This window comes from Lutra lutra, chromosome X, assembly GCF_902655055.1.
Source record: "Lutra lutra chromosome X, mLutLut1.2, whole genome shotgun sequence".
In the NCBI taxonomy this organism is placed as follows: domain Eukaryota; kingdom Metazoa; phylum Chordata; class Mammalia; order Carnivora; family Mustelidae; genus Lutra; species Lutra lutra.
The window spans coordinates 28,234,157-28,259,929 of NC_062296.1; the positions used below are offsets into that span (position 1 = coordinate 28,234,157).

General features: G+C 43.0%; 1 protein-coding gene across 5 annotated transcripts in view; it reads left to right on the top strand.

The window, feature by feature from the left end:
- KIAA1210 (KIAA1210 ortholog) overlaps nt 1-25,773 on the top strand; it is a 60,351-nt gene that overhangs the window by 22,093 nt on the left and 12,485 nt on the right. For 4 of the 5 annotated variants that reach the window (XM_047716863.1, XM_047716861.1, XM_047716864.1 and 1 more), the window contains 5 exons: nt 3,355-3,481; nt 3,803-3,940; nt 7,425-7,580; nt 22,176-22,373; nt 25,146-25,254. In XM_047716863.1, coding sequence (XP_047572819.1) covers nt 3,355-3,481; nt 3,803-3,940; nt 7,425-7,580; nt 22,176-22,373; nt 25,146-25,254 — 728 coding nt within the window. The remainder of the gene's footprint in view (nt 1-3,354; nt 3,482-3,802; nt 3,941-7,424; nt 7,581-22,175; nt 22,374-25,145; nt 25,255-25,773) is intronic. The other variant, XM_047716865.1, reaches the window with a different exon arrangement.

Sequence of the window (25,773 nt, forward strand, 5' to 3'; positions counted from 1 at the left end):
ATAGATACTTAGGTGTTTCTATCCTTTGGCTATTATGGAGAATGCTGCTATGAACATCTGCATACAAGTTTTTGGACGGATATATGTTTTTATTTCTCTTGGGTATACACCTAGGAGTGTATTGGGTCATATGGTAATTAAAGGTTTAAGTTTTTGAAGAACCATTAAATGGTTTTTCTAAATGCCTGCCCCATTTTACATTTCCACCAGTAGTGCATGGGGGTTCCCGTTTCTCCCCAACCTTGCCAACACTTGTTACTATCTGAGTTTTTGTTTCTAGCCATTCTGGTGGGTCTAAAGGAGCATCTCATTATGTTTTGGATTTATATTTCCTGATTGGCTAATGAATGGCCGATCATCTTTTCATATGCTTGTTGGCTATCTGTATATCTTCTCTAGAGAAATATCTATTGAGATCCTTCACCCATTTAAAAAATTGGATTATTTATCTTTTTATTATTGAATTGTAAGTGTTCCTCGTGTATTCTAAATATGAATCCTTTATCAAATAAATAATCTGCAAGGTCTCCTGGGTGGCTCAGTCAGTTAAGCATCTGCCTTCAGCTCAGGTCATGATCCCAGGGTCCTGGGATTGGGTCCCACATTGGGCTTCCTGATTGGAGGGGGGAGTCTGCTCCTCCCTTTCCCTCTGCCCCTCCTCCCTCTATTCGTGTTCTCTCTCACTCTCTCTCTCTCTGAAATACATAAATAAATAATCTTTTTAAAAAGATATATAATCTGAAAAGATTCCCCCCCTTTATGTGTGTTGTCCTTTCACTTTCTTGCTAGTATCCTTCAAAGCTTAATTCTGATCAAATCCATTTATTCATTTTTTTCTTCAATTGCTTAAGCTTTTGGAGTCACAGTCTAAGAATCCATTGCCAAATTCAGGTCATGAAGATATAACCCCCCAATATTTTCTTCTCAGAGTTTCTATTTAGGTCTTTGATCCATCTTGAGTTTGTGTTTATATACGGTATGAGATAGGATCTAACTTCTCCCTCCTATATGTATCTATCCAGTTTTCTCAGCAACATTTGTTGAAAAAACTCTTCTTTCCCCATTGAACAGTCTTGGCACCCTTTTTGCAAATCAATTAACCATAGATGAATGAGTTGATTTCTGGACTCTTAGTTCTATTCCATTCATCTATATATCTATCCTCATGTCAGTACCACACTGTCTTGATTATGGCAGCTTTGTATTAAGTTTTGAAATTGGCAAGTGTGAGTTTTCCAACTTTGTTCTTCTTCTTCAAGATTGTTTTATCAGTTTGTAGCCCCTTGCATTTCACTATGAATTTAAAGATCATCCTGGTCCACTTCTGCCAAAGAAAATTAAAAAGGCAGCTGGAATTTTAATAGTAATCGCATTAAATCTGTAGATCAGTTTGTGGACTGTTGCCATCTTGACAAGATTGAGTCTTTCGAGCCTTGAGCATAGGTTGCTTTTTCGTTTACTTAGGTTTTCTTCTTTAATTTTCTTTCATGAGTGTTTTAGAGTGCTCAGAGTATAATTTTTACACACTTTTCATTAAATTTGTTCCTAAGCATTTTATTCTTCTTGATGTTATTTGTAAAGGTTGAAAATTGGAAGTGTTTTTGTAATTTCATTTCCAGGTTCTTCATTGCCAGCATATATAAAGACAATCAATTGTTGTATATTGGTTTTTATCCTCCAACTTTGCTGAACTCATTTATTAGTTCTAGTAGTTTTTATTGGATTCCTTAGGAGTTTTATACACAAGATTGTGTCATCTATGATTGGAGATAATTTCACTTCTTCCTGTCCAATATGGATGCCTTTTATTTAATTTTCTTACCTAATTGCCCTGGCTAGAACCCCCAGTGTTGAATTGAAGTGGCAACAGCAGACACCTCGTCTTCTTTCTTCCTGTTCTGAGGGAGAAAACATTCAGTGTTTCATCATTAAGCATGACATTAACTGAGTTTCTCACAGATGTCCTCTGTCAAGGTTGAGTGTATTTATCATAAGTGTGTTTATTATGTATTTGGATTTTACAGATGCTTTTTCTGTATCTATTGAAATCACTACATGGTTTTTGTTTTTATTCTGTTGATATAGTGTATTGCGTTGATTTTTACATATTAAGATAATTTTACATTTCTTGCAAGTTCTGCTTGGTTAATAGTGTATAATTCTTTATGTTGCTGGATTCAGATTATTAGTATTTTATTGAAGATTCTTACATCTATTTCATAAGAAATATTAGTCTGTAGTTTCCTTTTCTTGTGATGTCTTTGGTTGAAATTTTTAACAGGTAAAATACATTCCCACATTCCTAAAGGAGTCTTTTGTGCCTTCAGCTTTTCATTTGTTTCTAACTTTTCCCTGATTTGCCTTAGCACTTAACTGTCATCAACCTGGCTTAATTCCCAGTCAGAAGGTATTTCCTTCTGGGTTTAGCAAGCTGGAGTGGGGGGGTTGGGGGGATGGGTGCCTAAGATGGCTTTGAAAATGAGACAGATGTATCCCAGAACCCTTGTGTGAAAGAGGAAAATATCTAGTGAATGAGAGTCTCCAGTATCTGGGCAGATGTTTGGTATTTTAAATAAAAACAAAACCACTAGAGAGAAATTTGGGTGTGAAAGATATTTTGTGACTCTTACCTTAATAACAGAAAGACTTAGGGTCTTCCCTCCCATTCCACTTCCCTTCCATTCCTGTTGCCAGTATTGTACACTTGAAATGAGTGAATTGTATGGTATGTAAACCATAACTCAAAACCATTATATAAAGAAGCTATGTATTGATAATTTAAAAAATCAAAATTATACAGAATTACATAAAGTAGGAAATTAAGGTTCCTCCCCCTGCCCCTAGTGCCATTCCCCAGAGGGAACTGACACTAATTATTTGGTGGCTATCTATGAACATAAACTACATATGTATGTAATATACATATATATGCACACACATATATTATATATATAATATATATACACATATATACAATTTATTTAATTATTTGTTTATTTGAGCGAGATAGAGAGAGCACACACAAGTTGGGGGAGGGACAGAGGGAGAAGCAGACTCCCCGCTGAGCAGGGAGCCCGATGCGGGGCTGGATCCCAGGACCCCAGGACCATGCCTGAGCCAAAGGCAGATGCTTAACTGACTAAACCAGCCAGGTGCCCTTGGTTATATATATTAAATAAGACCATACCATTCCTTATTTTTTCACTTAATATCTCATGGAAAACCTCTGTCAGCCCATGTGCCTCCTTTCCTCCTTTCTGAGGTGTCTGGTATGTCATGCTATGGGTATACCCGTGTCTTCAGTTCCTACGGCCCTTGGGCTGCTCTTATGAGACCTTTTTCCTTCCTGTTCAGGGCCAAGAGCAGCATGGGCAGCAAAGCTCTGTCCCATGACAGCATCTTCATGTTGGATCCTGAGCCTGAAATATCAGTGCATAGAATCTGCCCCTCTCCAGAGCGCCAGAGAGGCAGACCTCGACAGGTAACCATGAACTCAAGCATCAGTGCCTGATTAGACCCCTCCTCTTTCATCCTCCCCACCCCCCATCCCAACTGCCAAAAAACAAAGAGTGGGGAATTTGGCCTTGCTCCCCACCTGATTCTACCCTACAGGGCTACCATAAAGAAGGGAGAATGTAGAAATACGCAATGTATTGACCTAGGGCCCAGTACAAGGCGTTGGCTGGCATTACCATATTCACTAGACATGCCCCAAGAATGAGCTAAGTTTTAGGATGGTGACATCCCACTGTTGGTTAATGTGCAAGCATTCCAACCACCATGTTCTTTCATTCTTCTACAGAGATCTCAAGCTTCCAGAACTCTGCCTAGATCTGGGACTAGTGATGTGCATGGAGGTGTTTCTGGACTTATGTTTGGAGCTGTGCCACGATATGTGCCCCGAAGTGGAATCTGGATTGGGGGCTCCAAGGTCGCTGAGGTAATAGAGTGGAATTATGCCAAGTATGACAGCCGAGTGGGACAGACCTATGCTTGAATCCTCGCTCTGCTACTTACTGGCTCTGTGATCTTGGGCTGGTTGCTTAACCTCTCTGAGCCTTCCTTTCCCCACCAACAGTGGGTATAATATTAATATATACCTCAGACTGTTGCTTGTGAGGATAGAAAAAAACTCAGAGAGGTTAAAGAAATTGCTCAATCTTCCCCAGAGAGTAAATGGTAGACCTGGAAATCTGACCCAGATGTGTTGACCTCAAAACCCAGTCTTCCCAATATCCTAAGCTTTAAGATATTCCATTTCTTTGTGCCTGCCTCAACAGGGAGAAGGGTCTATGCTTAGAACTGTCTCACCTCTGGATAACCCTAACCATTGCTCAGTTAGACCCATATGGAGCTCTAATCTAGAAATCTCACAGCAGGGAGCAAGAAGCATTGCCAGGGAGAAAACCCTAAGCAGCTCCCTTCCTCCTTCTCTCAGCTTGTGGGCAGGATGATATCCAGATATCCCTGAGTAACTGAGAAGGCCACACAAGCGGGGGAGACCCTTTTCCATTGAGGAGCTGATTAGTTTGCATTTGGCAAAAGGTAACTGGGGCTTATTCGTGACATGTCTGTAAGACCCCCTATCTCTCACTCTGGTCTATACTGCATGTGAAAGTTCCACGGGCTACATTATCCATGGAGGGTCAACAAGCAAATGCTGAGATGGTCACCAATGGGACCGATCTTATGGCTATAAGGCAGCCCCTAGGTCAGCAGACTGTGGTCCTCTCGCACTACAACAGGAAAAGTCACTTCCAGTCCTCGGTTTTGAACATGAGGACCAGCTTTTGCTTGTCTCCACAGCGACACTCCCTTGCCACATGACCAAATGCTAGAGGGTTATTTCTCGCCTGCAGAAAGGGGAAGCCTGTGTCCTGGAAGCCTCCTGCTCACCCTCTTCTCTTAGTCCCAGCCACAGAGAGACTCTCATAGCAGAGACATGCCATTGCTCTAGAAAGATGATTTGGGGGTAAGTGGGGGGATGAAGATTAAAGGTAAAGATTCTGGGCACATTTCCTCTCACAACGAAGAGGGGGCTAAGGAAAGTCACAACAGCCCAAAGACAAGTTTTCTTAAATGGCTGGTTTGGGCCCAGTCCTCACATCTTTGGCCTTTTCCATAGTCCCTCTTCTGAGAAACAGGGCTGAAGACAGGGTAGGGTGTCAATGGAACCCAAGCCAGCCACCGCCAGATCGACTTTTGCATGGGAGACTTCCCTTAAGTGCCAAGGTCACAACCCTAAATGATTTGGTGGTTGATAGCATCAAGTCGAGAGTCCTGCCCCCCCCCCCATCCCAGTGCTGCACAGACACTGAGCAAGTATGGAAATGGCCAATGTCTGGGGTTCTCGAAGGGGCAGGATCCATAATGGATTATGTGACTTTCTGAGCAGCTGGAAGATTGTGGGAAAGGAAATTCCAGCATATCATTCTGTTAGAAATACCAAGGCTGAGCTGTGTTTTATTCCCTACCAGATTTTCACCTGCTGTTTTATCTGAAGTGTTAGGAATGTGGGTGCCTAGATGACCCTCCGAGATGTTGCATGTTCTTTTTGTTTGAGAATAGATAAGAAGTACTGGCAGGTTGTGAACACCTTCTTGTGGAATCAAATTGAATTGAGTAATTTAAGAGACTGCAAAGGTTGCAAAGCAGTCTTCTTACTGCTCACAGAACTGATGCTCCCTCTGCAGCCCTTCTTAAGGAAGGAGGCACACCCTCTCTTCTGGTTGTTGCCTTTAAAGTCCTTGAGTATGGGACATCCCCCCCTTCCTGGCTCTTACAGTCAGGAGACAGGAGTGTGCAGGGCTTAAGAACATGGGCTTCACAGGCAAGCAGACCTTTCAGACACTTGCTAGGCCAGCGGGGAAATTAGGGCCAGTCATGTCATCTCTCAGACTTGATCTTCCCCATCTGGAAAGAGCAGGTGTTTCAAAGAATCGTCACAAGGTTTGCATGATATGCATCTATGAAGGGCACCCCCTGCCTGGCAGGGAGAAAGATCTCAAACCAATTACCTAAACACCTAACCCTTCACCCGAAGGAATGGGAAAGAGAAGAGCAAACAAAACCCAAAGCTAGCAAAGGAAGGAAAAATACAGATTAAAGCAGAGTAAAGCCCTCAGTAAAAGTGAGTTGTCATTATCATTATTAGAATTGGGCTTGGCACTGGTGAAGCTCCAAGACTTCTTCTCAAGAGTCCCCAGTGGGGCCTGGTGGTGATAAGGGGGCACTTTAGACACTAGCCAGGAGTGATCCAGGGGCAGAACCTTGGACAAACCCTCCTCGGGGCCTCTTGTCTTTGACTTTGAGAGTTTGAAACTCATCTGTCCTGAGCAGGAGACAGAAAAAAGCATGTCAGCACCAAGACAAGAAAGATTTTGTTTTGTTCATTGCTATAGGCCCAATGCTTAGTTAGAATGGAGTATGGCCCACTGTAGATGCTTAACAGTATTTGTTAAAGATCAAATCAGAGATTTGGATCCACATCCAAATGACCATGGCAGAGGCCAGCACGTCAGATTCAAGTGTATCATGAGGTTCAAATTGGAATGAACTAAATTAGTGTGCTGAAGTCCAAGGGAGACCCAAATGATCCATTTCAGCCCCTTAGGACAACTAGGAAAGTAGTTCAAAGCAAGGCTAGTTCTGTAGATTTTCTAATAATTCCAGAAGATCGATTTTGACAGGATTAAGATAAACAGCCAATAGAGTCAAGATCTGATCCAGGCAATTCCTGGAATGATAGGAGCAAGGATTATAGTTTGGATGCCAAGCCTAGATCTTAACCCCAAAACTCAACCTCCATAAGAACCAGACTTCTGAAGACAGGGACAAAATGAAAACAAAGATCAGACTCAAAGAAGATTTATAGTTAGCAACAGAGAAAGAGAACACGAGAATTCTGGTTTTTTTTTTAAAGATTTTATTTATTTATTTATTTGACAGAGATCACAAGTAGGAAGAGAGGCAGGCAGAGAGAGAGAGAGAGAGAGAGAGAGAGAGAAGGAGGAGGAGGAGGAGGAGGAGGAGAAGGAAGCAGGTTCCCTGCAGAGCAAGAGAGCCCGACTTGGGGCTCGATCCCAGGACCCTGGGATCATGACCTGAGCTGAAGGCAGAGGCTTTAACCCACTGAGCCACCTAGGTGCCCCCAGAATTCTGGTTTTGATCAAACAAGCAGTTCGAAGTTTCTGTCTTTGGGGATTAGCAAAAGTGTGCTGCAGCCCAGAGAGTGACTCAAGCCTATTGGTCTTTGGTCTACACAGGTCAAAAAGTGAGGACAGAGGGGAAGGAGATTCTTTCCATGGCTTGTTTTTTCATGTTGGGGTCTTGGTACTTCAACCATTAAGCAACAATAGAACACCAGTAATTTGAAGGAAAGCACACAAGTTCTAACATTTTCCTTCTACTCTCCTCCTTCCCAGCTCCCCTCACTGCACCGACGCCACTCAAGCAGCAGTCCCCCTCTGATCCGATCTCACACAACCTCTGCTGACTTTGAAGAAACCTCTGTTGATGAGGAGTCACCTAAGATCCCACAGAGGAAAGATTTACCAATCAAGATTATGTCAATGAGGAAGGTGAGTGTTAGCCACATTCTAAGTGGTAGGTTTGGTTGGGGGATCCAGGTCCCTTTTGCTCTCTTCTGCTGTGGCTTAGCACTAGGGGGCCACTTGAGGAAGGAGCTGCCATTTTTGACTTCTGATTTGCATGGTGATTTACATTTTCTGTCCAATTTTACAAATGAAATAATCAGCACTTTGGTTTATAAGCAATGGAAGACAGTATTTCAGAAAACAATAATAGTTTGCAGATGTTTTCAGTTCTTTTGAGAAGAAAACAATGGAGATTTTTGTGGAAGTAAAGCCTCTATGTTTTCAAATGCCAGAATCTCAAAGGTCGGGGCACGTAGTATTGTTTGGTAGACACGCACCTATAAGAAAAAGCATTCGACATGTACATTTCATACATCTAGGTTGGTCAACCAAATAACATCCATCAACAATTGAAAAATTAATAGATGGTACCCATATCAATACTTCCATTCTCAAACTAATGTGTGGTTAATTTAATTGGTTGTTGCTGAACTTGAGAAGACTTTTAAAGATTTTATCTATCTATCTATCTATCTATCTATCTATCTATGAGAGAGAGAGCAGAAGGGCAGAGCGGGAGGGAGCTGGACAAGCAGACCCTATGCGGAGCCCAACCCGGGGCTCGATCCCACGACCCTGAGATCATGAACCAAGCTGAAACCAAGTCAGAGGCTCAACCAACGGAACCACCAGGCATCCCAAACTTGAAAGGACTTTTAACGTGAAGTAGAGTTTAGAACAATCAACCTTGGGAATTGATAGGTAACTAATTGATAATAAAGATCATTGGTCAGTTAGCACAAAACTGCTTTGATGCTAGAAGATCCTATGGAATGAAGTAACCTTTTTTAGATGTGTCAACAAGAAGAAAAAACAATCAAGTTAGGAACAAAGTTAAAGCACAGGCAGGTGGTAGGGGGATATGGATGCTCACTGATTTATGGACTTAGACTATATGTATTTTCTGTAGAATACCGCTAAATCAGACAAATTAGTCTGATTTGGTAGAAGGATTGAATTAAGATAACATTTTCACTGTGATAAAATAAACATAACAAAACTTATCATGGTACACTATACAATTCAGTGGCATTAAGTACATTTACTACACTGTGCAAACATCACCACTATCTAGTTCCCGAATGGTTTTGGTTCCCCCAGACAGAAGCCCCCTATGTATCATTCCTCTCTCCTCTCAGCCCCTGGCAACCACCAATCTGCTTTCTGCCTCTGGATTTTCCCATTCTGGATACTTCATAGAAATGTAATCACACAGGGGCGCCAGGGTGGCTCAGGGGGTTAAAGCCTCTGCCTTCAGCTCTGGTCATGGTCCCAGAGTCCTGGGATCGAGCCCCACATCTGGCTTTCTGCTCAGCAGGGAACCTGCTTCCCCCTCTCTCTCTGCCTGCCTCTCTGCCTACTTGTGATCTCTGTCTGTCAAATAAATAAATAAAATCTTTAAAAAAAAAGAAATGTGGGGGCGCCTGGGTGGCTCAGTGGGTTAAACCTCTGCCTTCAGCTCAGGTCATGATCTCAGGGTTCTGGGATCGAGTCCTGCATCAGGCTCTCTGCTCACAGGGAGCCTGCTTCCCCCTCTCTCTGCCTGCCTCTCTGCCTACTTGTGATCTCTCTCTGTCAAATAAATAAATAAAATCTTAAAAAAAAAGAAAGAAAGAAAGAAATGTGATCACACAGTATATGGCCTTTTGCATATGGCCTCTTTTCCTTAGTACAAAGTTTTTGAGGTTTTTGAGGTTGTACTACCATGTTGTAGTACTTCAATCACTTTTGTGGCTGAATAACTCTCCATTGTATGGATATACCGTGTTTTGTTGAGCTCTTCATCAACTGATGAACATTTGGGTCCTATCTCCCTATTGGTTATTATGAATAATGCTCTCCGAAGGTTCATATACGAGTTTTTGTTTGAACACTTGTTTTCAAGTCTTTTGTGTGCATACCCGGGAGCAGAATTGCTGGATGGGATGGTAATTCTATATTTATCTTTTTGAGAAACCACCAAACTGTTTTCCCCAGCAGCTACACCACTTTATATTCCCCCCTGCTTAGGTGTAATATCTGCAAAATTTGCCCAATGCTTGTTATTTTCCACTTAAAAAAAAATAGTCATTCTTGCAACTGTGAAGTGGTATCTCATTGTGGTCTTGATTAGCATTTCTCTAGTGGCTGACAATGTTAAGCATCTTTTCATGTATTTATTGTCCATTTGCATATCTTTCTTTGGAGAAAGGTCTATTCAAGGCCTATGCCCATTTTTAATTGTGTTGCTTGTTTTTTTCATTGTTGAATTATGAGTCCTGTACGTATTCTGGATACTAGACCCTTTCCAGATATATGATTTGCAAATATTTCCTCCATTCTGTAAGTTGTCTTTTAATTCTCTCAAAAGAATAACATTTTAAAAAATAGTTTAATTTTGATGAAGTCCAATTTATTGATTTTTTTTTCTCTTGGTACTTGTACTTCTGGTGTCATGTCAAAGAGATCATTGCCCAATCTAATATCATGAAGATTTACCCCTATGTTTTCTTCTAAGAGTTTTATCTCTTATATTTAAGTCTTTGATCTATTTTGAGTCCTTTTTAATATATGGCGTGAGAGAGGGTCTAACTTCATTCTTTTGCACATGGCTATCCAGTTGTCCCAGCACCATTTGTTGAACAGAGTATTATTTCCTCCATTTAATGTTCTTAGCACGCTTACTGCAAATCAGTTAACCACAGAAGAATGGATTTATTTTTAGACTTTCAATTCTATTCTTATGATCTGTATGTCTCTGCTTATGCCAGTACTACTCTGTCTTGATTACTGTAGCTTTGTAGTAAGGTTCAAAATCAGGAAGTGAGAATTCTCCTATTCTGTTCCTTTCTTTTTTTTTTTTAAGATAGTTTAGGCTTTTTGGGGTCTCTTGCAATTCCATATCAATTTTACAATAAGTTTTTCCATATCTTCTAAAGTTCACATTGGGAGGGGCACCGGTGATTCAGTGGGTTAAGTGTCTGACTTCAGCTCAGGTCATGATCTCAGATCCTGGGATTGAGCCTCACATTTGGTTCCATGCTCAGTGGGGAGTCTGCTTCTCCCTCTGCCCCTCCCCCAGCTTGTGCACATGCTCTCTCTCTCTCTCTCTCAAATAGGTAAATAATATCTTAAATTTTTTTAAAAAGCATATTGGGATTTTGACTGGGATTGCATTGAATTTTGAGGTCACTTTGGGGAGTATCACCATCTTAACATCAAGTCTTGCAACTCATGAACATGTGATGACTGTTCATTTATTTAGGTCTTTAATTTCTTTTGGTGATGTTTTGTAGTTTATATGTACAAGTCTCACACCTCTTTGGCTAAACATATTTCCAAGTATTTTTTTTAAGATTTTATTTACTTACTTGAGAGAGAGAGAGAGAGAATGAGAGAGAGAGAGTATGAGAGGGGAGAGGGTCGGAGGGAGAAGCAGACTCCTCACTGAGCAGGGAGCCTGATGTGGGACTTGATCCTGGGACCCCAGGATCATGACCTGAGCCTACAGCAGTCGCTTAATGAACTGAGCCACCCAGGCACCCTAAGTATTTTTTCTGGATGATTTTGTGAGTGGAAGTGTTTTCTTAATTACCTTTTTAGATTGCTCATGCAATCTAAATCAAGTGATTTTTGTGTGTTGATCCTGTATCTTTTAATTTTGATTAATTCATTTATTAGCTCTCCTAGATTTATGGGGATTCTTTAGAATTTTATTTTTTGTTAACATTTTAATTTCTTCTCTTCATATTTTGCCTCTTTTATTGACTTCTCTCTATAAATTCACTTGGTATTTTCTCTGCTTTTATGAGAATGCAAAATCTGTCTGGGATTTTTCCCCCCAAACATTGTAATTTTCAGTTCTAGGATTTTCTATTTGGTTCCTTTTTTAAAAGATTTTATTTATTTATTCATGAGAGACAGAGAGAGAGAGAAGCAGAGGGAGAAGCAGGGTCTCCACTGAGCAGGGAGCCTGAGGCAGGACTCGATCCCAGGACCCCGGGATCATGACCTGAGCCAAAGGCAGATGCTTAACCATCTGAGTCACCCAGGCACCCTCTATTTGGTTCTTTTTTTTATAGTTTCCATTTCTCTTTGAAACTCCCCACCTGACTATTATAATTATATTAACTGTAACTATATATACATATATAATTTTTTACATATGAGATCATGTCATTTGTAGATATAGTTTTACTTCTTCCTTTCCAATTTGCATGGTTTTGTTTCTTTTCCTTACCTAATTGGCTAGAACTTCCAGCAGAATGTTGAATAAAAGTGGTAAGAGCAAAAAAAAAAAAATGCTAAGAGCAAACGTCCTTGTCTTATTCTTGATCTTGGGAAAGATTTCACTGTTTCACCATTGAGTATGATCTTAGCTATGCATTTTTCACATATGTTCTCTATCCCTAGTTTGTTAGGTGTTTTGGGCATAAAAAGGTTTTAGATTTTGTCATATGATTTTTGGTATCCATTGGGATGATCATGTTATTTTTTTCCTTCATTTTATTAATATGGTATATTACATTGAGTGATTTTCATATGCAAACCTCTTTGCAATCCTGGGATAAATCCCAACTGGCATGCTGTACAATTGACTTAATAGGCTGGTGGATTTGGTTTGCTGGCATTTTTGCATATGTTTTTATGAGGGATATAAGTCTATAGTGTGCTTTTCTTGTGATACCTTTATCTAGCTTTGAAATCATGGCAATGCTGGCCTCACAGAACTGGGGTATTATCTCTTCCATTGTTTTTGAAATATTTGTTTCAACTGGTGTGAATTGGTGTGAATTATTGGTGTGGATTGGTGTGAATTATTCCTTAAAAGTTTGGTAGAATTCACCAGTGAGGCCATCTGGCCCAGGTCTTTTTTATTGTTGGGAAGTTTTGATTACTGATTCATTCTCTTAACCTGTTATAGATGAATTCAAATTTTCTTTCTTCTTGGGTCAATTTTGATAAATTGGGTGTGTCTAAGAATGTATCCCTTCCCCTAGGCTATCTAACTTGTTGATATACAATTATGTATAGTATTGTCTTATAATTCTTATTTCTTTAAGGTCACTAGTGATTGTCTCCTTTCACTTCTGATTTTAGTAATTTGTGACTTCTCTTTTTTTAACATAGTAAATCTAGCTAAAGATTAGTCAATTTTGTTTTACTTTTCAAGGAACCCACTTTTGGTTTCATTGATTTTCTCTATTGTTTCTCTATTCCCTTTTACGTTATCTCTGCCTCTAATCTTTATTATTTCTTTCCTTTTGCTAGCTTTGGGTTTAGTCTTCTCTTCTCCTCCTAGTTCCTTACAGTGGAGAGTTAGGTTATTGATTTGTGAACTTTCTTCTTTGTTAATATAGGCATGTATATCTGTACATTTCCAAGAACTGTTTTTACTGTATCACACACATTTCTTTATGTTGTGTTTTAGTTTTCATTCGTGTAAAAGTATTTTCTAACTTTCCTTTTGATTTCTTCTTTGAGCCATTGGTTACTTATGGCTGCATTGTTTAATTTCCACCTATTTGTGAATTTTCTGGTTTTCCTTACGTTTTCTGGTTTCAATGCATTGTAGTTAGAGAAGATGTTTTATATGATTTCCATCTTTTAAAATTTATTAAAATTTTATAATTTTATTATAATTCTATATAATTATAATATATAATAATTTTATAAAATTTTATAATTAAAAATTGCTAAGACTTATTTTGTGGCCTCATATCTGGTCTATCCAGAAGAATGTTCCATGTGTACTTCAGAATAATATGTGTTATGCTCTTGCTGTATGGAATGTTCTATATATATCTGTTAGGTTTACTTGGTTTATAGTATTCTTTCAAGTCCTCTATTTTCTTATTGATCTTCTGTCTAGTTGTTTATTTACTATTGCAAATGGGATACTGAAGTCTGTAACTACTGTTGTAGAACTATTTTTCCTTTCAATTCTGTCCATTTTTCTTCATGTATTTGGGGGAGCCTGTTGTTCGGGGTGTACATGTTTATGATTGTTCTAGCTTCCTGATGAATTGACCCTTTTATCAGTGTATCCAATCTATCTTGATCTCCTATAACAATTTTGAAGTTAAAGTCTATCTTGTCTGATATTGGTGTAGCCACCTGGCTCTTTTGGTTACTATTTGCTTAGAATATCTTTTATCATCCTTTCGCTTTCAACTTATTTGTGTCTTTAGATTTAAAGTGAGTCTCTTATATATGCATATAAAGAAATCATATTTCTTAAATTCATCTTTCAAATTTTTGTCTTTTGATTTGAGGGTTAATTTATTTACATTCATAGTAATTGCTAATAAAGAACTGCTTACTGCTGCCATTTTGTTCTTTTTCCCCTGTGTATCTTATATCTTCTTTTGTTCCTCAGCTCCTCCACTGCTACCTTCTTTTGGATTTAATTGCTTTGTCTTAGGGTACCCATTTTCTTTTTTTTTTTTTTTTTTAAGATTTTGCTTATTTATTTGAGAGACAAAGAGAGCCCAAGCAGGGGGAGGGGCAGAGGCAGAGGGCGAGGGAGAAGCAGACGCGCCACCAAACAGGGAGCCCAATGTTGGGCTCCGTCTCAGGACCGCGAGATCATGACCTAAGCTGAGGGCAAACACTTAATGGACTGAGCCACCCAGGTGCCCCAGTGCACCCTTCTTATTTTCATTCCCTTATTTCCTTCTTCTTATATTTTTAAATTCTTTTCTTTAAAAGTACGTAACATTTGAAGACATAGGGTTTTCTCTTTCCGGAATTTGAGTAGGCTATGTATTTTTAGGTCAAAAACAGAGTTAAATTATTTATAGTCAACATTTCCAAGCCTCGGTCTAAACATTTGCCCTACTTGAATGTAACCAACTTTCTTTCTTTTTAAATTTTTTATTAACATATAATGTTTTATTATCCCCAGAGGTACAGGTCTGTGAATCGCCAGGCTTACACATTTCACAGCACTCACCATAGCACATACCCTCCCCAATGTCCATAACCCAACCACCCTCTCCCTACCCTCCTCTCCCCAGCAACCCTCAGTTTGTTTGGTGAGATTAAGAGTCTCTTATGGTTGGTCTCCCTCCTGATCCCATCTTGTTTCATTTTTTTCCTTCCCTACCCCCCCACACCCTCCACTCTGCCTCTCAAATTCCACATATCAGTGAGATCATATGATAATTATCTTTCTCTGACTTATTTCGCTCAGCATAATACCCTCTAGTTCCATCCATGTCATTGCAAAAGGCAAGATTTCATTTCTTTTGATGGCTGCATAGTATTCTATTGTGTGTATATATATATATATATATATATATATATATATATATATATACACACACCACTTCTTCTTTATCCATTCATCTGTTGATGGACATCTAGGTTCTTTCCATAGTTTCACTATTGTGGACATTGCTGCTATAAACATTCCGGTGCACGTGCCCCTTCGGATCACTACATTTGTATCTTTAAGGTAAATACCCAGTAGTGCTATTGCTGGGTCGTAGGGTAGCTCTATTTTCAACTTTTTGAGGAAACTTCATGCTGTTTTCCAGAGTGGTGTAACTAACTTTCTATTAATAAATCCAAGTATTCAGTTTGCTTGCAATAGGTTACATGTTGGGCTGCCAGGCAGAAAGTCTATTCCTGGGTGGTATGGTCAAACCCCTCCCACCCCAGGCACGAGCGTTTCTCAGCTTTCTCCACCATGCTCCCTGGTTCATTTGTTCATCATGATGAACACGAGGGGGCAAGTGGTAGCAACAGCAGCAACAGCGGCATTCCGAGAAGCAACTGTAATCAGTATCCCAACCAAATGTGCTGGCCCAGATACTAGTCTAAGCTTCCCATAAATTATGACCCCCAAGTAGTCTATCTTCAGAGGCTTTCCCACAAACCCAGCTCCAACTGCCTTCTCGCTGAGGATCAACTAGGGAGCTAGGCGGAAAACCACATCAAGTACCGACGTCAGACTGAAAGATACCTGAGTCTCTGGGTGGGTGCGCGGAGCTGGGGCAGGCTGCTGAGGGCGTGGAGGGTGTCTTTCCAAGCTGCCCATTTTATTTTCCCCTCTAAGCTGCTGCCCCCTGCTGGTGGCAGGAGGAAACACGTTCTCTTTCAAGAACTCCTAAGACCTGTAATAATTAAAATGGCAAAAAATAGCGATAAAGAGAGAATTTTAAAAGGACACAGAAGACCTTTTACCCTAGGACCGCTTTTTCTTTCAAACTCCTGGGGGCAGAATAGGAAGGATTGCCGGAAACCTTGCTGTCTCCGCCTCTTCCTTCCCCATTTCCCTGAGTGAAGAGTTGAGTATTTTTCCCCCTTTGAGTTTTGGTTGAGCAAAACTTGCTATTTCTTCCCTGAGTGATCTTCCTCTGGGGGCGTCCCAGGCCTCCGTCCCAGTTCAAGGGCTTCAGTTCTCTGAGTACAGGCAAGACAGGCCTTGAGGATGAACAGGTGTCCCTGCGGAGCGTGTGTGCCCTGACGGGCCATCGTGACACTGCTCAACCTCAGCTTTTCCTGCATAGAGAGACGCGAAAGCCCAGGGCTCCCACAGTAGGCAGTCTACCTTAGCAGGGCCTGGCTCATCCACCCCACCGGCCATCTTTAGCCCACCCTTGGACCAGAGGATCCTCCTACTTAGCCCTTCCCCCACCCCTCCCACTTTCCCAACCCAACTCCTCTTCCTCTGTATTTCCTAATGAGCAGGTCGAATATTTTGCTTCAATAGTGTTCTTCATGGAGAAAAATAGTTGTGTGGAAAAGAAGGCATGCACATGCAACCCAATCAGTTTTCACTCTTGTGAAAGGGATGTATCAGCTACTTAGTGCTTAAAATTTGATCTGATTGAACTCCTGGGCCCATAGGGTTCTCCTGCAGGACAAATGTCACTTTTGAACATGGTAGGGATTAAGCAGCTCCTAGTTAGGGGCGCCTGGGTGGCTCAGTGGGTTAAAGCCTCAGGATCCTGGGATCGAGCCCCACATCGGGCTCTCTGCTCAGCAGGGAGCCTGCTTCCTCCTCTCTCTCTGCCTGCCTCTCAGCCTACTTCTGATCTCTGTCCATCAAATAAAAAATTTTTAAAATCTTTTAAAAAATTAAAAAAAAAAAACAGCTCCTAGTTAGCCTGTCGCATTGGCTGCTGAAGAGTTCATTTAGATGGCTGTAAGGCTGCCTCCTTGTCAGGTCTCTTTCTTTATTCCGGGCGGCCTACTCCATAATTCACCTTTGTTATCTACAGATCGGTCTCTGATACAACAAAGGAGAGCATAGTGCCCCCCTCACCACTGTTGCGTAGAAATTCATAGCTTACAAAGTGATTTTGTATCTATAGGTGCATTTGATGGTCTCAGGAACTCTGTAAGATAGATGGGAAAAGATTGCATTATTCTTGTTTTAGGAGAAAAAAAAAAGGTTCAGAGAGATGAAATGACTTTGGCCAAGGTTACAAGGCCAACCAGAGAGAGCTGGGATTCAAATCCAGGAGTCCTGCCTAAATTCACAGGACTTTTCACAAAACCGTGTAGACTCTAGCAGCTTTCTAAATTTGTACAACTAACACCCACGACAGCAATAGCCGCTCACACTTACTGAGACTTTCTTCTGTGAAAGGCAGTTCCCTTGGATTGTTGAATTCCATCCTTCCAACAGCACACTGAATTATTATCATCCCTCTCAGAGACATAGAAAAATGTTGTAGAGACATAGAAACTGAGTCTCAAAGAGGTCAGGTAACTTGTCCCAGGTCAAAGGGCTAATAAATGGCATGACTAAGACCTCAAATTCAGGCCTATTCATTTCCAAAGTTCATGTTCTTCCTTCTCCATGCTAGTTAAGAAACTGAGACTAGCAGAGAATGGGGGCTGCAGGGAATATGTGGAAGTCCACCTCCCAGAACTTTCTAGTTGGCAAAAATCATGACCACAACAGGTTTTATGAAACAGAGATTCTGAATGAAGCAACAGTTGCACAGGAATTCTCAGGAATGGGCACAGAAGCCCCATGACACACCTGGGAAATGAAAATCCCAATGGCCAATATCGGGTCTCATATCCTGTGTCAGTAGTCTTGGTAGAGAAGATTCCCACTGAGAACCACTGTTCCCACCAAGAGCTGCCGCTCCTTCTGGAGAGCTTTCAATGGATACTTGCCTTTCCAGCCTTTGGCTGAATGACTCACACGGAACACAGTTCTCCAACGTCCCAGTATCAAAACCTCCCTGGCAGTCTCAGAGGGAGCTTTTCCCCAGGATGACAGTTTTGGGGGCCCAATGGATGATGAAATCTGGGCCTAAATAGCCAGCAGTTCACGCCCTTATGTAAGATGTAACTGTGGGTGCTCTCCTTTGTTCTGAGAATCGGCCAAAGTGCTCTCTAGCCTCCCTCAAGTGTTTCTTATCAACAGTTAAAAGAAAAGGGGGAGACCCTAGCATTATACAACAGATAAAGAAACCATCAAAAGGGTGGATTATTGACTGAACTATTTTGCACCAGGTCTAGAAACTTGACAGAAGGGAAAAGGGGGAACTGAAATGTGTTTTAATTTTCTGAAGAGCAGCCCTTATCTGAACTAATACAAAGGGGTATCTGGCACCACTACCAACCAATGCTGAAGGATCCCTTCCTCTGGCCCAAGGCCTGACCCAGCCTCCTTCCCCAGGAAGATTCTGGGTTAGTAGAGACCAGGCCTGGCACCTCTCCCGGATGTTGAGGCAAAAGGAGCTCATTTAACTCCAGCTGTTAGTCCGAAGCTGTCTGTGCTAACTCCCCTCTAAAACCCAGGAGAAAGAATGAAAACATCTTGTCCTTCCTTAATAAAATGCGCACCGGGTAGAGAGTGGGTGTGTTAACTCTCAGAGTACAGGGAGAGAGGCCAGAGGTTGCATGAGGGGAAGGAAAAGTAGAGAAAGGGGTCCCATTTCCTTCACTTGACTTTCTTGCAGAAACCTGCCAAGAAGGGATTAGGCTTGCTTTTCCTGGGTAGCTCATAAAATCCTCTGGTTGGCTCCTGTGGTGACTCTTCTAGGTTTCTCTTAACCAATATGGCTGAAGGAAAAGGTAGGGCCTCAGGAAAGGGCCCCACTTCCCAGAGGGAATCCAGATATGGATGGTTCCTGTTCTGAGGCAACTGGTGGGGTTATTTAGGATTTTGCTGTGCTTCTGTTTGAAAATGAGAGCCTTTCTCATCACACCAGAGAGTAAGGAGTGAGTCACAACCCAAAAGACTCACTTGGAGAGGCCCACAGAGCCACCGTCAGGCCCCTCCCCTGACAGGCTTATTCATCAGGTCTCTATGTGTCCTTTAAAACACATTTTTTTCAACACTCTCTCCAGATGATTCTGATGCTGGTTGTTAGGGGAATCCCAGACCATACTTTCAGAACCACTGTCCAGAGTTCCAGACAGTTTATTTGAATCATTTATTTAATGAACTGCTTATTCAATTCACTTCTGAGGTTCAGGGAAATTGTAAAATATACACGTACTCTATTACCCATACGACATACTCTGACCTCAACAATAGAGATCCTCTTAGGGCTGTTTCTAATCCTGTGCCTGAGCTGGGGTGCCATAGTCCAGTGGGAAGAATGCTTGATGGCTTTGCTCTCTTGATTTTAGCCCTGTTTCAAAGATAGTTGTGGGTCTGTGTTTAGAGCTAATACCCAGAGATTCCTTAACGAGAGTCATTCAAGCACGGAGAGACTAGTGGCTATTTATGTTTGACAGACGCTTGGCATAGGCTGTGGCTGTGAACAGCTAAGCTCTGTCTTGCACACACTCAGTCTACCATTGGCCAGAAGTTTGCTGAGCCTGATTTCTTTGTTTTGCTATAAAGTGAGTTTCCCTAAACAGTGTTTTTGTCTATAGTGTTTACCCGACAAGGTTTAGGTTGCCAACCAAAGTGAAAAGATTTTTAAATTCAATGTATCTTTGCTTACTGTCTAGGCATCATAAGTTCATCTTCATGGAAAACCAGTTGCCCCGGGGTCCCTTTAGGGTTTCTGGAGCCACAGACCTCTTTGACTCTTTCCATTTATCTTTGGGTGGAGCTAGGGAGGTTTCAGGAAGAGTAAAATGATAACAGAGAACCGAAGAGATGTCTCTGGCAATTTCTCAGACAGGCAACATCTGGTGGAAGCTTTTAACATAATCAATTCACCGGTTCTGCAAACATTTATTGAGCAACTACTATGTACCAGCACGTTTCTAGGTGTTAGGGATCCTGTAGTAAATAAAATAAATGGAAACCCTTCTTCATGGAGTTTATAGTTGTCATGGGGGATATGGACAATAAACAAGAAAAATAAGCAAAATACACAGTATATTAGTGATCAAAGTGCCAAAGGAAGACTTGTCAGGGTGAAGGGATAAAGTTTTGACTGGGTTAGCCAGGGAAGGGATCGGCAAGAAGAAGAAGATGGCTTGTGTATGGAGACCTGAAGGAAGTGAGAGAGGAAGCAGCATGAATGAGGAGGGAAGAGCATGCCTGGCAGAAGGAACAGCAAGTGAGGATGCCCCGAGGGAAGGGCACGCATGCCATGTTTGAGGCACAGCAAACGAGCAGTGTGTCTGCAACAGAAAGTCACAGGAGACACAGGCACAGAGACAACAGGGAGACAGATCATGGGAGGTTAGTAGGAGTATAACGTTGTCATCCAGTCCCCAAATACCAGAACTGTGCAACCCTCCTGCCCGGAAGCATGAGCACCTTTCGGAACCACAAAACAAGAGACCTTACTCTGTACACTAAGTATTCAATGAACAATTCCTCCAGATAACACAAACAAATATACAGTGCCCAGAAGAGGTATTCTCTAAATTCACGGATGAGAGTTGCATGAAGAAGTTAGAACAGGCCTGGGGGCCACTCCTAATTTTGCATGACTCATCCCACCAAAAATAACTAGCATTCCTTCCCCTTTCCCTAGAATCCCAAACAGAGAAGGGACCTGGATCTCTCACTGGCCCCATTAGCACCATGTTGTGCCTCAGGCTTTGGAATCCCAGGCCATAAAAGAACCACAGTTGGGGGATTCCTGGGTGGCTCAGTGGGTTAAGCCTCTGCCTTCGGCCCAGGTCATGATCTCAGGGTCCTGGGATCGAGCCCCGCATCGGGCTCTCTGCTCAGCGGGGAGCCTGCTTCCTCCTCTCTCTCTCTGCCTGCCTCTCTGCCTACTTGTGGTCTCTCTCTCTCTCTCTCTGTCCAATAAAAGTAAATTAAAAAAAAAAAAAGAACCACAGTTGGAACCAAGATAGTAGCTGAGGTTATCACCCAACAGTGGTGGGGAATTGAGGAGAGAGTTTAAAGCTGCAAATGCCACAGGTGACCCGTTGGTGTTGTGGAAAGCTAGAATGAGCTAGTAAGTAAACAGAGATGGAGACTGTGTCCACATGCTAATCTACATCCTTCGCCATTGCTGTCCAGGAGAGAGATGATTTATCACTTGGCCTTTGAGGAGGCTCTCCTGACACCAATATTGGGAGCTGCTCACGAGTGGGATGGGGTGTGTCTTAGAGGTGTAGAGAGTGCTATGTCAAGATACCCAGAGGAGACCAGTTTGAAGCTCCTACAGAGGAACTGAACTGGGAGCCCTGGGACCACACAGTTTGGAGAGGTGGAGGCCAGCCATAATGAGGACAAGGTGACGGGCTTCCTCCCCACCTCCTTGGAGATGGGGGCACACACTCCTCAGGGTCCTCCCGTCAGCCTGGCGTGCTTCAAGAGTAACCGGAAATAAAGGTAGCTTTTTAAAAAAATTCCATTAGCCAACATATAGTCCATCATTACTTTCGGATGTAGTGTTCAATAATTCATCAGTTGCCTATCACACCCAGTGCTTGTCACATGCACATGCAGATTGCGCACAAGCCCTCTTCCAGCCGGATTTTCTCCCCTCCACTCAGCCCTCCTATGGAGAAACCCCACAGCCCTGATGGATTTTCCTGACCCACACTGTGCCTCTCACCCCAGCAGGACCCTCCAGTTAATCAGAAGGACATAGGGGACAAGAGAAAACGCAAATCCTTTGCCTTTATAAACTCCATTAAATGGTTGATTTCCTGTCCTGAGGGCAAAGGGGAGCCCCCGAGTCCTTTCTAAGCAGGGGAGCAACCTGGATTTCCTCTTTCTCGTTTTTCACCTATAAGGAACCCAGCAGAAGTGTGCACTTTGCCTCTAAGGAGCCCATGGACTAGAAGGGTCAATATTGCTGGAGGGCAAGGGACAGTAGTTCATGAAGGATTTCTTCTTTATTTAATTTTTTGCAACTTTTTATTTACGTGTTTGTCAGAGAGAGCGAGTGCACACAAGCAGGAGGAGGAGCAGGCAGAGGGAGAAGCAGGCCCCCAGCCGAGCAAGGAGCCCGGTGCAGGGCTCCATGCCAGGACCCTGGGATCATAACTTGCACCGAAGGCAGCCGCTTCACCGACTGAGCCACCCGGGCGCCCCAAGGATTTCTTCTGTAGGAGCCCTTCAGCCAGAGAAGTTCCCAGCTTTCGGGACCAGTGGTAGCATAGGGAGTTGACCCATTCCTTTTCTCCCCCTCTCTCCAGAGCTCCTTTGAGCCCTCACCAGGACCCACCCGCTCACAGTGCATGAGCGCGTATGCCATGATTGCCTCTCCCAGCCGCACTCACCTGCCCATGAGTCTCAGCAGCTCAGCCAGCACCTGCTTGGACTCCTCAGCAGCTCGACACAAGATGGCCTTAAACCCCCGGAAACAAAAGAAGAGAAAGAATCCTCAAGCCACTGTAAGTCCTTCAAGAGGCCTGGGGATAAGCTCCCATATAATAAGAGATGAGTTCCGACCTTCCCAAACTGTTGCTAGGGGAGTGGTATGGTTTGAGGAATCCAGGCCCTAAGTCAGGATGGTGAAGTCAAGGGCACTGTCCCAAGCTTGATACTGACCTCCCACCCCTCCCTGGAGAGGTGAGCAAACTTGTGTTTAGTGGGTGGGATGTCCTCTCCATGTGGAACTTACACATAAGGGACTGAAGAAAACAGAAGCAGGGACCTGAACCCCAGGAACTGCTTCTGGGCTTAGCATCTGGAAATCCACTACACCCTCCTCCTGGAGGATATTCAACCGTGGTCCAGAAGCCTGTTGGTCTACCCCCAGAGATCTCTCAGTGTCTCGTAGATGTCCCCAAGTTATGTCACGTGATTTCCTAGCCACCAGAGCTGCGTCGAGGCAGGCCAGTTATGTTAAAAACATGGCCACAAGACTGGGAGATCTGACAACAGAGCGATGGGACCATTGATAGCAGAGAAAGAGGGCAGAAATGGTTTGGGAGCAGAGGGTTCCAGAACCTTCAGTAAAGCCCACCCCAGTAAATCCCTCAGGGCCACACCTTATCACAGTCCAATGTGATAGATCGTGTTCATTACTTATCCAAGTTATCAAGAAATGTTTACCCGTGTTTCTTGATACCTGTTTAAGAAGAGAGGGAAGTAACATCTTTGGGAAAGATTTTTAGCAAAAGGTAAAACGTTGGTGTTTAATTTTAATTTACTGAAGATGTCAGTGTTTAAAAAGATGGGTCAGTTAGCTGCAAGTTTCACTTGGGTCAAACACCCAATTCCTCAGTGACTCTGGGCTATAAGTTAAGGGATGTATTCAGAGCTGGAAGACACTAAAAGGTCTTCCTATGTGGGAGTTTATTCCCAGGCCTCTTGAAGGATTTACAACCCTTTTATAGGGAAGGACATTAAAGCACAAATAGTTGACGAAGGTCACACACCCTGATGGTAACAAATCTGGGGCCAGAACCCAGTCTTGACTTCCAACCCCGTACTCTCTTCACCCCACCACGTTGCATCGAGCTCAGACACTTCAATTTAGCTTTAAAAAGACAGCAAGGGGGGGCCTCCATGGCTCGGTCCGTTAAGCGTCCGACTCTCGATTTTGGCTCACGTTCAGATCTTGGGGTCATGGGATTGAGCCCCATGTCGGGCTCTGCGCTCAGCAAGAAGTCTGTTTGAGGTACTCTCCCTCTTCCTCTGCCCCTTCCCCCACTTGTGTGCTCTCTCTCTCTAAAAAACAAACCAAAAGAAGTCTTTAAAAAAGAGAGAGAACAAAATATGAGTTAAAGAACAGTCAGCAGGACAGCAGGTCCGGGGTGCCCTCTGGTGGCTCCGAGAGAATCTCCTTGGTCGGTTGTCAAGCAGAAGGTGGCCCATTACTAAACACTAAACCCTATATTTGCGTTTTCACCTGGAGGCCTCACCACAAACCTGGGAGATGGCAAATGTTGTCTAAAGGAAAGGTAGTATGAGCCTCTGACTCTCTTCTTCTACATAGCGTAATCAAAAAAAGGTCCGGGCAGACCACCTGGGTGGCTCAGTCCATGAAGCGTCTGCTTTCGGCTCAGATCATGAGCTCAGGGTCCCCAGATCGAGCCCTGCATCGGGCTCCCTGCTCAGCGGGGAGTCTGCTTCTCCGTCTCCCTTTGTCCCTCCCCCTGCTCATTCTTTCTCTCTCTATATATATCTCTCTCTGTCTCAAATGAATAAATAATAATCTTTTTTGAAAAAGAAGAAGAAGAAAAGGCCTGGGCATCCCTCTCTCAGAAGGTCAGGACATCTTCCATGTGACTCCCCCAAGACATGGCTGAATGTAAAAGGGTCTAGGACCATGTTTGACATGAAGGCCACTGTCATTTGCTCCTTGCTTTAGAGCTTCTCAGGTTCCCCCCACTCTTAATTTTCAGGTGTGGGCATAGAGATTTAGCGAACAACCTGGCCAAGCTCACGTGGTGAGTGAACACAGGAGCAGAGATTGGAACCCAGGGCTGCCTCACCTCATTCACTCAAGAACGAATCCCTCCATGCTGAGTGAGTCTGCACAGGCACTGTGAGTGCGAGCAGAAGGTGTAGGACGTTAGTCTTCAGAGGCACGTCACAGAGGCTTACACGTAGCAGTGTCCGGCCGCTGTCCAGGGCAGCTTTGCTCTGACATTTCCAAAGCTGCCCCGTAATCATCCGTAAACCTTGTTTATATGAAACCAACTTCAACCCTCTCAGTGGAAGGGCCGAACCCTTCGTCATTTTCTCTCTCCTGTCCCAGCGAAACCCCAGCCCTCTTCCTTCTCTGGAGCTGGAGAGACATACTTCATGCTTTCACTAAATTCCCTGAAAAGAAGCCAAATGGGTTTTGAGTTTGGCTCCCAGATCCGCCGAAATGAATTTGGGAATTCCGGTGTTGCCACCAGTAGGACTGCCATCGGGCTTGTTGTGTGGTTTAGCGGATTTTGGGCTGTTTCTGCCAACCCCTCAGAGATCAGAAGCTTCCATTCTGGGCGAATCACTCCCAATGGGTAAAATGATCACTTCCAGTAGGTAACATGATTGGCAAGGGGATGGATGCCACTGGAAATCATTTCTGTGGTTAACGGTGTGGTTGTGTTCCCAGCAGAGCCCTTTGGAGATCAAGGACTTCTTTTCCTGAGGTCAACCTCTTCGGCAGCCACGCAGGGGTAGGTGGGAAGCACTTCCATCTGAAGCTCTTTCTTTCCCTCTTTCAGGGGAAAGCAAAGCAAGAGGAGCCCATCCTTCTAGTGGCTTCTGGAGAAGAGAAGAGTACAACCAAGCCAAGAGAAGCGGACAAATGGAAACCGAGAAGAGACGGTGCAGGTTAGCGCACACTTACCCCCATTCGGAAAGGTGTATTGTGCACACTCCGTGACAGGCTCTGTGGAATGAGATTTACTAGGCTGCTGTCTGTCCCTGGCCCTTAGAGAGCTTTCAGTTTAAGATGCATGTCAAAGGGGGTCTGGGTTCCTCCAGCTAAACTGCCCGACTCTTACCCTTGCCACTGGTGTGGGATTAAGGTAAAAGATGATGCCTGGATCACTCTTTTATCTAAACGAATTTGCAACCAGAGAGATGTGCTGTGCTTGCTTATTTGTTTGTAAGCTTGTCTAATCCTCTCTAAGGCTAAGGTATATCTGAGGCAACCAGTGATTTCCCCCCCTTCCATATCCCTTGAGCTCCAGAACCAGAGACTAATAACAGAATTACCTCAAAACTAGTTTTTTTAAAAAAGATTTTATTTATTTATTTGGCAGAGATCACAAGTAGGCAGAGAGGCAGAGACACAGGCAGAGAGAGAGGGGGAAGCAGGCTCCCCTCTGAGCAGAGAGCCTGATGCGG